The sequence below is a fragment of the Arachis duranensis genome, chromosome 10 (genome assembly GCF_000817695.3).
Source record: "Arachis duranensis cultivar V14167 chromosome 10, aradu.V14167.gnm2.J7QH, whole genome shotgun sequence".
Classification (NCBI taxonomy): Eukaryota; Viridiplantae; Streptophyta; class Magnoliopsida; order Fabales; family Fabaceae; genus Arachis; species Arachis duranensis.
In genome coordinates, this window is record NC_029781.3 from 52,526,980 (window position 1) to 52,538,398 (window position 11,419).

At 32.7% G+C, this 11,419-nt stretch overlaps 2 protein-coding genes across 5 annotated transcripts in view; both read left to right on the plus strand.

The window, feature by feature from the left end:
• Nucleotides 1–1,269: 1,269 nt before the first annotated feature.
• On the plus strand, nt 1,270–7,402 carry LOC107470381 (aluminum-activated malate transporter 4-like). Its single transcript, XM_021134011.2, has 6 exons — nt 1,270–1,566; nt 5,305–5,442; nt 5,713–5,976; nt 6,111–6,247; nt 6,450–6,596; nt 6,803–7,402. Exons 1-6 carry the CDS (start codon nt 1,359–1,361, stop codon nt 7,400–7,402), a joined length of 1,494 nt encoding a protein of 497 aa, XP_020989670.2. The 5' UTR covers nt 1,270–1,358.
• Nucleotides 7,403–8,313: 911 nt separating this feature from the next.
• The window catches only part of LOC107470385 (nucleobase-ascorbate transporter 6-like), a 5,303-nt gene continuing 2,197 nt past the window's right edge, over nt 8,314–11,419 (plus strand). For 2 of the 4 annotated variants that reach the window (XM_052255489.1, XM_052255488.1), the window contains exons 1-4: nt 8,314–8,597; nt 8,809–8,896; nt 8,995–9,174; nt 9,743–9,977. In XM_052255489.1, the coding sequence (XP_052111449.1) occupies nt 8,335–8,597; nt 8,809–8,896; nt 8,995–9,174; nt 9,743–9,784 (573 nt within the window). In that variant the 5' untranslated portion in view covers nt 8,314–8,334 and the 3' untranslated portion in view covers nt 9,785–9,977. Of the gene's footprint in view, nt 8,598–8,808; nt 8,897–8,994; nt 9,175–9,742; nt 9,978–10,229; nt 10,320–10,387; nt 10,567–11,419 lie in introns of those variants that run through there. The other 2 variants (XM_052255490.1, XM_052255491.1) reach the window with 2 other exon arrangements.

Genomic DNA, 11,419 nt, shown 5'->3' on the forward strand with positions numbered 1-11,419 from the left:
AAGGTTTATTACTTGGACGACCCAGTACACTTGCTGGTTAGTTGTGCGAAGTTGTAGTGATCACAATTTCGTGCACCACTATGCCACATACCTCTTCCTCAATCATCTCATCGAAACTTATCTAAGTTGGGAATTATTAACATCTTTCATCCATCAGCTTGCGATGACATATTAAAAAGTTGTTAGTAGTTGGGATAGTAATGGCCAGTAGTCAGTAGATAGAATATTTATGAAGTTAGTTGGTAATATCTCTATAAAAAATAACTTCAACACAACAAATTTACATATAATATTATCCTCTTTTTCCAAAAATTTAACATAAATGATATTTGCTGCATCTTTTATATACCTAGTCTACATTTCTTTTATAAATAGTATATATTATTTTTATTTGTGGTGTCTGAAAATAAATAGCAACAAGAGAATAAGCCTAATAAAAGGCAAAGCTAAGTTCACTCCAAATAACTTCTTTAAGATTGTGCAAAAGGAAAAGCCATTTGACGTATTTTCTACCATCTAAAACTGCATATTTTGCCATCAAATTTGCAACATTGTTTGTTGTCCTTTGTATGAGAACAATGTCTACACTCCAATTAAGTTGCATTTTTTATTCTTTTATTATATTCACTTGTATATCTAAAAATACAAAAGTGTGCATAAAAATGTATAAAAGAGTGGTGTAAATAAAAAATTTTATTTAAAAAAATTAAAAAAAGAAAGGTATACATTTGAAGTATACAAAAATGGGTGCAAATTTCATTTTTATTGCAAATTCATATTTTAACATTTAATACATAATAATGGTTACTTATTGCATTGTTATGTTTACATATCTTACTTTTAAAAAATAAATTATCAAAAAAATTAAACTAAAAACAGTATATACTTCATGTTAATTAGTTTAAGATAAAATTCAGCAATTAATTTCTTAAAGAGAAAAAAAAAAGAAAAGAGTAAAATCCTTAAAATAAAGAGCCTAACAAACAAGCCTCAATATGTTCTCTACTCTACGTTTCTCGATCGCTCCTTTTATCTTCTTTGGCGCATTTTCTTCTCCTTCACAATTTTTTCTTTTTCTTTTTCCTTGTGATCATTCACTCTTCCCTCTATTGAATAAAAGAGAAAAACAAACAAAGCACTCAAGCGGAGAAAAGTAACCTATAATAATCACCTCCCCTAAACATTTTCTTCATGTAATTATGTTGGACACAAAAATGGCATAAGAGTCTTTGTGGTTATTAGAATCCATTCAAATGGATGCGAGGGTTGGAACCAGCAAGGAGAGTCTTCTCCCGCAGAGAAACTACACTGATTTTAATGGCAACAATAATGATGATGATGGAATACAATGTACTCGAATGCAAAGGATAAAAAATGGGTTCCGTGAATTTTGGTTGCACCTTCACCCGATGGATCGTTCAGGCTTTAGAAAACTGATGTTTGCAATCAAATCAGGGCTCTCCTTGGCCCTCGTTTCGCTCTTTATATATGTTGAACAGGAACAACTCAACAAGTATTCAATCTGGGCCATCCTCACTGTTATTGTGGTCTTTGAATTTAGCGTAGGTATTATTTTCAATTTTTCTTTCTTTTTCTTTTCCTCTACCTTTAGCGATATCCTAATAATCCTTCAAGTCTTATATTAGTTTATATTTCTTTTTATTTTCCTTCACCCAAGTTTGAAAGCATATTCATTGACATGCAAACACCTTCTTCCTTAATTGATTTTGTCACGTAGTTAGAGAATCATTGACAGCGAATTTTTGTTATGGAGAAAGCACTAGTGAAATTTAATACATGGTTCATATTTATTAAAATTGTTACAAAAAATAAAATACTTTATATATTTAGTTATAAGAATTAAATAATAATTGCATTTATTTTTTTACTAATATACCAATAGACACAATATGTCTGTTGATCTATTTTTTATATATTGAATACGTGCTAAAAAATAATAAATATAGAATTAGTTAAGATGACGAATTGATTATAACTTAGTTAAAAGGTCTTGAATTTAAATCATGAAAAATAACAAAATAAATATTTTTTTATGAATTATATATAAGGAAAGATATTTTAAGAAATAAATATGGACACCAAACTATTATGATATTCCTTTTATATAATAGACATAGATAGAAAATAAATAATGATAAGGATGATTACTTGGTAGGAATTACTTGGTGACAGGGATCATTCATCTAGAATTGGAAAGGAAAATTCGATGCAATGGAGAGTCAACGTTGAAACCTCATCTGATCGAGGGTGAAAACTAGAAGGAGACTACTTGACCACAATGCAGGAAAAGCAAGGTGGCAAAATTCCCTTGTATGTCACTTTCATTGAGAAGAGATGTTTAGACCTTGGGGCTTTACAAGGGAGTGATAGTAGTCAAAATTCTAGGAAAGTTATGTTGTAGTAGTACAAAATCTAAGAGATTTATGTGTGCTGCTTGAAAGGAGGTTATAATGTTCTTGAGGTATGAGGACAATGAGAAGATATTCTTAGTGGGACCGTTGATGATAGACAACAACTACATGGAAATGAAGCCTTAGATATCAAAGTTTCAGTCGTTTGAGAAAAAGCTTCAGAGCCACTTTGGTTTGCATTGAGATTGCATGTCTGAGTATTTGGTACTGCAAGAGAAGGCCATGATGAGAACAGAGACGACAATGGTAATTCCAATCAAGGTAGACTTGGCCACGAAATCCACGAGAAGAAGAAAATATTAATCTTGATGTTCTGATTACTCGTAATATCGTGATAGATGGGTATTAATATGACGTAGAATATGAGGGTCTCCTTTTACTTTATGATAAGTGTATATACTTTGTCCATAATACAAATGATTGTTGGATCAAGAGAAACAAAAAAATGCAATGATGGTTGAGGAGCCATCAGTAGTGCAGAAGAAGTTTGGATTTGGAAAGAATTAGGTGAAAGATTCTGTTGGGATGGATAGTAGTACAAATCTCGTTCATGATAAAGTCCTAATCCATATAGATACAACAAGGTGGGCTAATGTGAAAAACAAGATTCTGTTGGGATGGATAGTAGTACAAATCTCGTTCATGATAAAGTCCTAATCCATATAGATACAACAAGGTGGGCTAATGTGAAAAACAAGATGGCAAATCTCTAAAAGCACCATCATATTAGATTTCAAATTTTCGGATTGAATGTTCAACCAAGGCCCACTTTGTTGCAAAAGTAGACAACGTTGCCGATGAACATCTAGCTAACAGGAAAAGACTATTATCAATGATAGATATATCACCAATGACAAAGATATCCTCTCTATCCAAATAGAAGCATAAGAGATAGAGACCTCAATCTCTACAAGGCTCTGTTGTCAAAGCACCTTAGTTTCTAGAGAATGAATGAACGACAATGGTACTAATAAGGTTGTTATTGAATCTGAGTTTAATCATGTAAAGGATGGGAAGACCAAGCAGATGTGGTTGATTTATGCCTTTTTCAAGAAATAGTCTTATGAATCATACAAAATAATATCTTGGAATGTCGGAGTAGCAATTAACAAAGTTTCTTATGTTCATATTGAATAGTCGGTAAAGAAATTTACCTTAACTCGTTTTCTATTTCAAAAAATGAAGATGTTCTGGCATAGTTTTCAATTCTACGTCATCCACGTGGAAGATAAGCAAGGTCATAAGTAGGTAGTCGTCAATTACAATATTTAGACGTCATGCTCCTAGGCAATGTATAACTAGCTTAGTGTTAGGAACCAAAAGTGGGGTTGTATGGCGGTAAATACAAGCCCAGTTCTTTAATGACAAGAATTATCTTGCAATTTCTTATAAAATTTTGCCTTTGAATATACATTATTGTGGATGCTAATCAAAGACAATAATAAAATAATATTCTCTAATAAGGTCAAAGGTGAAAAATTACAGGATAGCAAAGAAATTCTTTGAAACTATGGATAATTAGGGATTTTAGATTTAGGATCGGAGTAGTGGGTTTGTCACATGCAAAGTAATCAATTCATATCTAAGCAGCTTGATAGGATCTTGGCTAATAAATCCTGGTGCTTAAGATTTTCGAAAAGTTTTGTAAAAAATTTTCATATAACCTTTTTCAATTATTATCCTATTCTACTTAGGTGTTCAACATTTTGAGTGAAAACTTAGTTAGAAAGTATTTTTTGGGCTACTTGAGTAATTCTTTCAAGTTTTTTAGGGTAGAAAAGAAGGCATGAGAGCAAGGGAATACTAATACTATTTCCTACTTAATTGGAGTTTGGAAAGATGCATGCATATTTAGAAAGAAAAAGGAGTTTGTAAGGATAATCAGAAATGTTCAAGAATATATGAAAAAAGTAATGCTTTCTTTCTATATAGAATTAAGTAGGAACTTCAAAGTGATACTAGTCTTCTCTTACAAAAAAAGATTTTCTGGTTCCAAAAATCTAAACAAAATTCTTCAACATGAATCTTAGGAATAGTTTCAAAGAAGAATAAAGTTCATAGTTTGTTATCAGGAGACAAAGCAACAAAATATAGCTGTAGATGTAAAGAGATTCTTCCAAAAGCTCTTTTGTGGTGTGGAGGGTGGAAATTTGGATGTTATGAAGGAGCAACACTTGCCCCAACTTCCAAAATAGACATGTAGGGCTCTTATCATAGTAGTATCCAAAGAGGATGTTTGAAGGGTGGCTATAGATATTGACTCTTTGAAATCTCTGAGGCCAGATGATTTTTATACATTCTTCAAGGAATCTTTCCTCCTTCTAATCAAACTTATTTAAGGAGTGGCTACATTATGTTGCCATCATGTAAGAACATCTTATCCTCTTCTTTGTATGTGTGTGGTGCATTTCATTTGATGATGCGACTTCTTCAAACGTGTATGGTTGCAATGGAATTTTCCTCTTCTGGAAAGCTAGCGAAGAATCTCCCATGTATGGCATCTTGAGCTATTTGAAAGCATCTAAAGTATATTACTATAGTGGAGTTGCTAATCTCAATAAGATTGGTGATCCAAACATGTCAGTGTCAGTCCTACAAGATGATTGAGGCTCATAGAGAGACTGTGCTCGCTCTTTGTTTTCGTTTTTGTCAGCTTTTTCTTTTGTTCTTAGATTTTCACACCAAATATAAATATTATATAATATTAAAATTAGTATATTTTTTTATCTATGTTACTTGATGGAAATGATCATATATGTACACTTTAGGAATCTATTTTATTTTTTCACTTTTTGCTCATATAGTTGATGAAGAATTTTCACCTTTTATGTAACTGATTTATTTATTTCATGTTTTGGTAATTCGAGCTTAGGTGCAACCCTTAGTAAAGGATTAAATCGCACTTTGGGAACAACTTTAGCAGGAGGACTTGCTTTGGTTATTGGAGAGTTATCCATGTTAGCTGGAAAGTTTCGGGAGATTGCTATTGTATCTAGTATATTTATTGCAGGTTGAAATCTTCTTTTCCATTTGATCTTTCATTTTATTGGCAATATTTCATTCACTATTTTCACAAGTGTTTCAATGAGATGTATGTACATATTGATTGCTAACAATAATTGTACTTTTTCAAGTGAAGTTATATTATTAGCTCATTAAATTATTAATTATCCATTAACTTTGTGTACCGGATAAGTATAAAACGTCTTGTAAAATAATCTACATATTTATTTTAAGAAAGAAAATTGAGGATCAGTGATTTTGTTTTTCTTGTGTGCAGGATTTTTAGCAAGTTATGTGAAGCAACACCCAAACATGAAGCCATATGAATATGGATTTCGTGTGTTCATGTTGACATTTTGTATTGTATTAGTGGCAGATAGTAAAGATTTTTTAACGACATTTTATTATAGACTTATTCTTATAGCTGTTGGAGCTGGCACAGCTTTATTAGTAAATATCTTTATATATCCAATTTGGTCAGGAGAGGATTTACATGACTTAGTGGTAAAAAATTTTAACGGAGTTGCAGCATCTTTAGAAGGTGTAGTCAAATTTTCTTTTCACGCTTCTTCTCCAAATTTATCCTTATTTATATTTCTTACTTCAAATTCTTGTATTCGATTTGGCATTGTTATTTCCAGTCTTAGCTAGTTATTTCGTTGTAACTTTGTCTAGGTTGTGTTAATGGTTACCTTCAATGTGTTGAATATCAGAGGGTCCCTTCAAAAATTCTTATTTATCAAGCATCGGATGATCCACTTTACAGGGGTTATAGAGCAGCAGTACAATCATCAAATCAGGAGGAAACACTGGTATTGTATTAGATATAACTATTTTGATGCCCAGAGCTCTCTACCCGACAATTTAACCTTTTAGAAAAGATAATTTTATAATATGAATTTAAAAGTTCTATAAGTAATAAAATTTCAAAACTTCTATAAGTGAAATCTTTAACTCTTGCTACCTTCTTTCTCCATAATTAAAATGCTAGAACTTTACTTCTCAATCATGCAGTTAGATTTTGCATTATGGGAGCCACCTCATGGTCCATATTACAAGTTTAACTATCCTTGGAGAAGTTATGTTAATGTGAGTGGAGCCCTGAGGCATTGTGCTTTCATGGTCATGGCAATGCATGGATGTATCCTTTCGGAGATACAGGTGAATTAAGAAAAATAAAATATTATATTCAGATATTATTATTTCATACTGTTTAACTATTCCTTGACTTTGGATTCATTATTGTATGATATTATATTTTCATATGGAACATTTGGTATGGTAAAGGTTGACATTATATATCATAAGATTGGCATTATGTATCTATGTTCATGATTTATAGCTCGTAACTTGTTTTTGTAATATAGGCCCCTGCTGAAAAGAGGATGGTGTTTAGTAATGAACTTCAAAAGGTTGGTAATGAAGGAGCCAAAGTATTGCGTCAACTTGGAAGTAAAGTTCAAAAGATGGAAAAGCTAAGCAATGCAGACATACTCTTTGATGTACATGAAGCTGCTATCCAACTACAAACGAAGATTGACCAACAATCATTTCTTTTAGTCAACTATGATAGCTGGAAAATGACAAGAAAGAATAATAAAGAAAATGAAACTCTTGATAATTCAATAGATATGAAAGTCTATGAAAATAAGGAATATTTGATCAATTTGATTAATAATGAAAATGGAGATGATAATTCAAATAGTAATATTGAACCCTCATTAGTGCGAGACTCTTCAAGTGTTTCACAAAGTACAACATCACTAAATAGATACTGGTCTCGGCCACATCTAACACTTCAAGGAGAAATTAGTGAGCCTGAACTCAAAGTATATGAAAGTGCCAGTTCCTTGTCATTAGCAACATTTGCTTCACTTTTAATAGAATTTGTTGCAAGGCTTCAAAATCTTGTAGATGAATTCCAAGATCTTAGTGAGAAGGCAGAGTTCAAAAACCAAACTTTATAGATAATGTGTGTGGTTATATAAAGTTGTAGATATATCTCATTGTGTTTGTATCATGGGATAAAACTATTGTATATATCCAATTTATAAATTGTAAAACTCATATTAGTGGATAAAAGAATATATTTCTTTTCTTTCTCTCATCTATATTTAATTTATCAGTTTATATTAATTTATATTATATAAAAATTGATACCCATACTTTTTTACATATAAGAGAATATCATATTAGCATAATATAATACTATAACCTTAGTCTTTTAATTGAATATCCAATGCCTCATTAGCTTTTAAGAATTAGAGAGGATACACCACTAGCAATATTTCTATAGTGATATACCTTGTATAAAAAATTAATTCTGAATTTGCTTAAATTATATATGCAGGTAAAAAAATCTATGAAGCTATTCTAGTTATATATCGTTTAACTTGCACCTACAAAAACTCACAAATCATGATATAGACTCCAATAACATTATTTTTTGATAGAAGATGTCCTTTTGACTCAGCCTTTAAATTTAAAGGAATGTTATCTTCACTATTTTTGTATAACTTTTCTTGAGTCACTACTAGTAAATTAGTTATTACAGACGAATATTTCTGATGAATTTTATTCCATGGAAATATAGACAGAATTTTAGTGAGATTTTTTGTCAGAAAATAAAAAAATGAAATAGCATAAATTACAGACGAAAAAGAGAATCCGTCGAGTAAAAAAAATTAATTTTTTGTGTGTGGGAAATGATTACAGAAAGAAAATCCATTTGTAATTAAATGGACAAAAACGTTATATTTTATTAAATTATTACAGAAAAAAAAATTCATGTATAATTTAAAATTTTAAGTCGAAAATATTAGAATAAAAATTTGAAGATCACGGTTATACCTCTTCATTTCACATCCCACTTTCGCTATTCCACACTCATCCCCTCTGAATGCTTCATCGGCGACGCTATCAGCCTTGCATCGCCGTCTCACAAACCTCCATTGCACTCAACTTCCATCGGCCTTGCTCGCATCGCTCCCTTCCGTCGCACCCCTTCCCGGTTCTTCTTCGTCGCACCCCTTCCATCGGCCTTGCTCGCATCGCTCCCTTTCAAACCCTAATGTGCGTTTCTCTCTTCGATCTCGCCACTAGTGCTTGCTCTTTTCCGTGTGTTGCTGTGTTTCTCTCTTCGATCTTGCCTCAGCTGTGCAGGTAACCCTAATCTCCTTTCTCTTTCATGGCTGTTTTCTTTCTTTCAATACCATCGCTATTTTCTCTTCCTCAGCTGTGCGTTTCTTTCTTTCTTTTTTTTATAAATTTATTTATTTATATATTTTAATAAGTGAATTTGACACAGCATATGCTACAGCTAGGTAATTTCATGGATTTGAATTTTAGTGTGTAAGTTTGATTTAATTTTCAGGGCATATGATCGAGCTGCGATCAAGTTCCGTGGCATTGATGCAGATATCAATTTCAACGTCAGCGATTATGATGAAGATATAAAGCAGGTTCTAATACTTAATAGTTTGATTTGATAATAGTTTTGAGCAAGTTTGAGGGTTTTTCTTTGTAAAGAAAAATTGAAAAGCTTTGATGGAAGTTGTAGTCACAGCACTGCGGAAAGAATTTTTCAAGGATGAAACATTCCCGGGTTGATACTTCTCATGCACTGAGATCCTCTCCATGGTTTAGATTTCCTTATCCACTACAATGGGGTACACCTGTCTTCCACTGGAAAATGGCTCTTGTGATGTGTGTGGTTTCTGTAATCTCACCTATGGATTCGGTTAGTTTCTTGTCTCTTTTTAGCTCTGGTTCCTGGTCTGTATTTTGTTATCTTGATTTAGATTAACAATGATTACAATGCCTTTAACCTTTTATTGGGGTTGTCTATATGAATCGAATGATACTGTCCTATCTTAACTTTGAACATGTCAATAATTGAACTTGCTTGTGTTAAGTTAGAAAAACTAACCATCCACTAGGTTCTGTTACTGCAGTGTACTAGCAAATGATGAAAGTTGCAATTGCTATTCACTTATGTGTCATTTCATTTTAGCTGCAAGCTTTCAGTCAGTCTCTATTTATTAATTCCTTATTTCGTTCTCATTTATTTAAACTATACTGAAGAGTAATATAGTGCTTTCATGGTATGAAGTGTTAGAATTATTTTGATTGCAAATATTCACAATGTGATCAGTCAAATAATAAGGTGGTACTGATGTATCAGATTAACAATACAGTATATCAAAATTTTACTGTTCTTTTACTTTTTTTTCCCCGTTTTCCCTGTATAAAGGATTAATAAATCATTATACTGTGGTGTTGATATTCATTTGCTTTAAACTTTGTAGGTTGGATCATACCATGCCTCTTCTTTACTGGTGGCATCCTGACCTCCAACTCCTGGAGTTCTAAGTCAAGGAATTGGTTTGGAAGGTCTTACAAGTGTCTTGGCTGGTCTCTGGGGAACTGGAACTGGGTCGACAACTATAACTGAAAATGTCCACACAATTGCTGTGACTAAAATGGGAAGCCGCAGGGCAGTTCAACTGGGAGCTTGCTTTTTAATAGTGTTGTCTCTTGTGGGTAAGTCTTTTATCATTTTGTTCTTGGATCTAACCTTCACTAAATGTACATTAAGCCATCTCAGAGGCTATTGGTTCTGCATATAAATAGCCTTTTCAGAATAATGTTCTTTGAGAAGCTAATTTTCGAGACTATAACTATATATATTTTACTCAGGAAAGCAGTTTGTTTTAGTTTGAAATATTCAATGTATCATGTTTGAAATGATGTGCATATAAATATATAATATTTTTTTTGTTCTGTCACTTGTAGAACTTCTTTTCATGCAATCTGTGTTTACTATGCTTATGCTATACAACAGTTAAAGTTGGAGGTTTCATTGCTTCAATTCCTGATGTCATTGTTTCTGGTCTACTCTGCTTTATGTGGGCAATGCTTACTGCATTGGGCTTGTCAAACCTATGGTATAGTGAGGCTGGAAGCTCTCGGAATATCATCATTGTTGGGTTATCATTGTCATTATTTTTCTCTCTTTCTATATCTACCTACTTTCAACAATATGGTCTCTCTCCAAACTCCAACATGTCAGTGCCGAATTATTTCCAACCTTATGTTGTGGCTTCTCATGGACCTATACAGAGCAAGAATGGAGGGGGTATGTCTTTCTCATGTTTTAACGAACCTTATGCTTGCATTCTTGGTGTCAAATTTTGTGAAAAAGATATTCAGAAGTGTCATTGTCTATTTCATCTGTTGGGGTTACTGCAGTAGATAAAATTGTTTCACCGCCTAAATATCTGAATGATTTGGTGAATGGAAGTAAACTAAAATAATTTTCAATAGGGAATAGTTATTTGCAGTTTTCTATTATTTGCAGATGAAAAATGGCAGGGGAGTAGGACCTGATAATATCCCGATTGAGGTTTGGAAGGGTCTTGGAGGAAAAGGCATCAACTGGTTAACCAAGCTTTTTAATGAGATTTTAAGGTCAAAGAAGATGCCTGATGAGTGGAGAAAGAGCACCTTGGTACCTATCTACAAGAATAAGGGGGATATACAAAGTTGCGGAAATTATAGAGGGATTAAGCTTATGAGTCATACTATGAAGTTATGGGAAAGGGTGATAGAACGGAGGTTGAGAAAAGAGACACAAGTAACAGAGAACCAATTTGGATTTATGCCAGGCAGATCTACCACTGAAGCGATATACCTATTAAGAAGGATGATGGAGAGGTATCGTAGTAATAAAAGGGATCTACACATGGTGTTTATTGATTTGGAAAAAGCGTATGATAGGGTACCAAGGGAGGTCTTATGGAAGGTTTTAGAAAAGAAGAGAGTAAGGATCGCATATATTCGGGCAATTAAAGACATGTATGATGGGGCCACAACTAGTGTGAAGACTCAAGGTGGTGTGACAGAGGAATTCCCTATTGGTATAGGATTACACCAGGGATCATCCTTAAGTCCATACCTTTTCACATTAGTCTTGGAAGTACTCA

Coding starts and splice junctions, on each gene's coding strand:
- LOC107470381 (XM_021134011.2), top strand. CDS start 1,359: ATGCAAAGGATAAAAAATGGGTTCCGTGAATTTTGGTTGCACCTTCAC. Junction 6,248..6,449: donor CAAATCAGGAGGAAACACTG/GTATTGTATTAG, acceptor TCAATCATGCAG/TTAGATTTTGCATTATGGGA. Junction 6,597..6,802: donor GTATCCTTTCGGAGATACAG/GTGAATTAAGAA, acceptor TTTGTAATATAG/GCCCCTGCTGAAAAGAGGAT.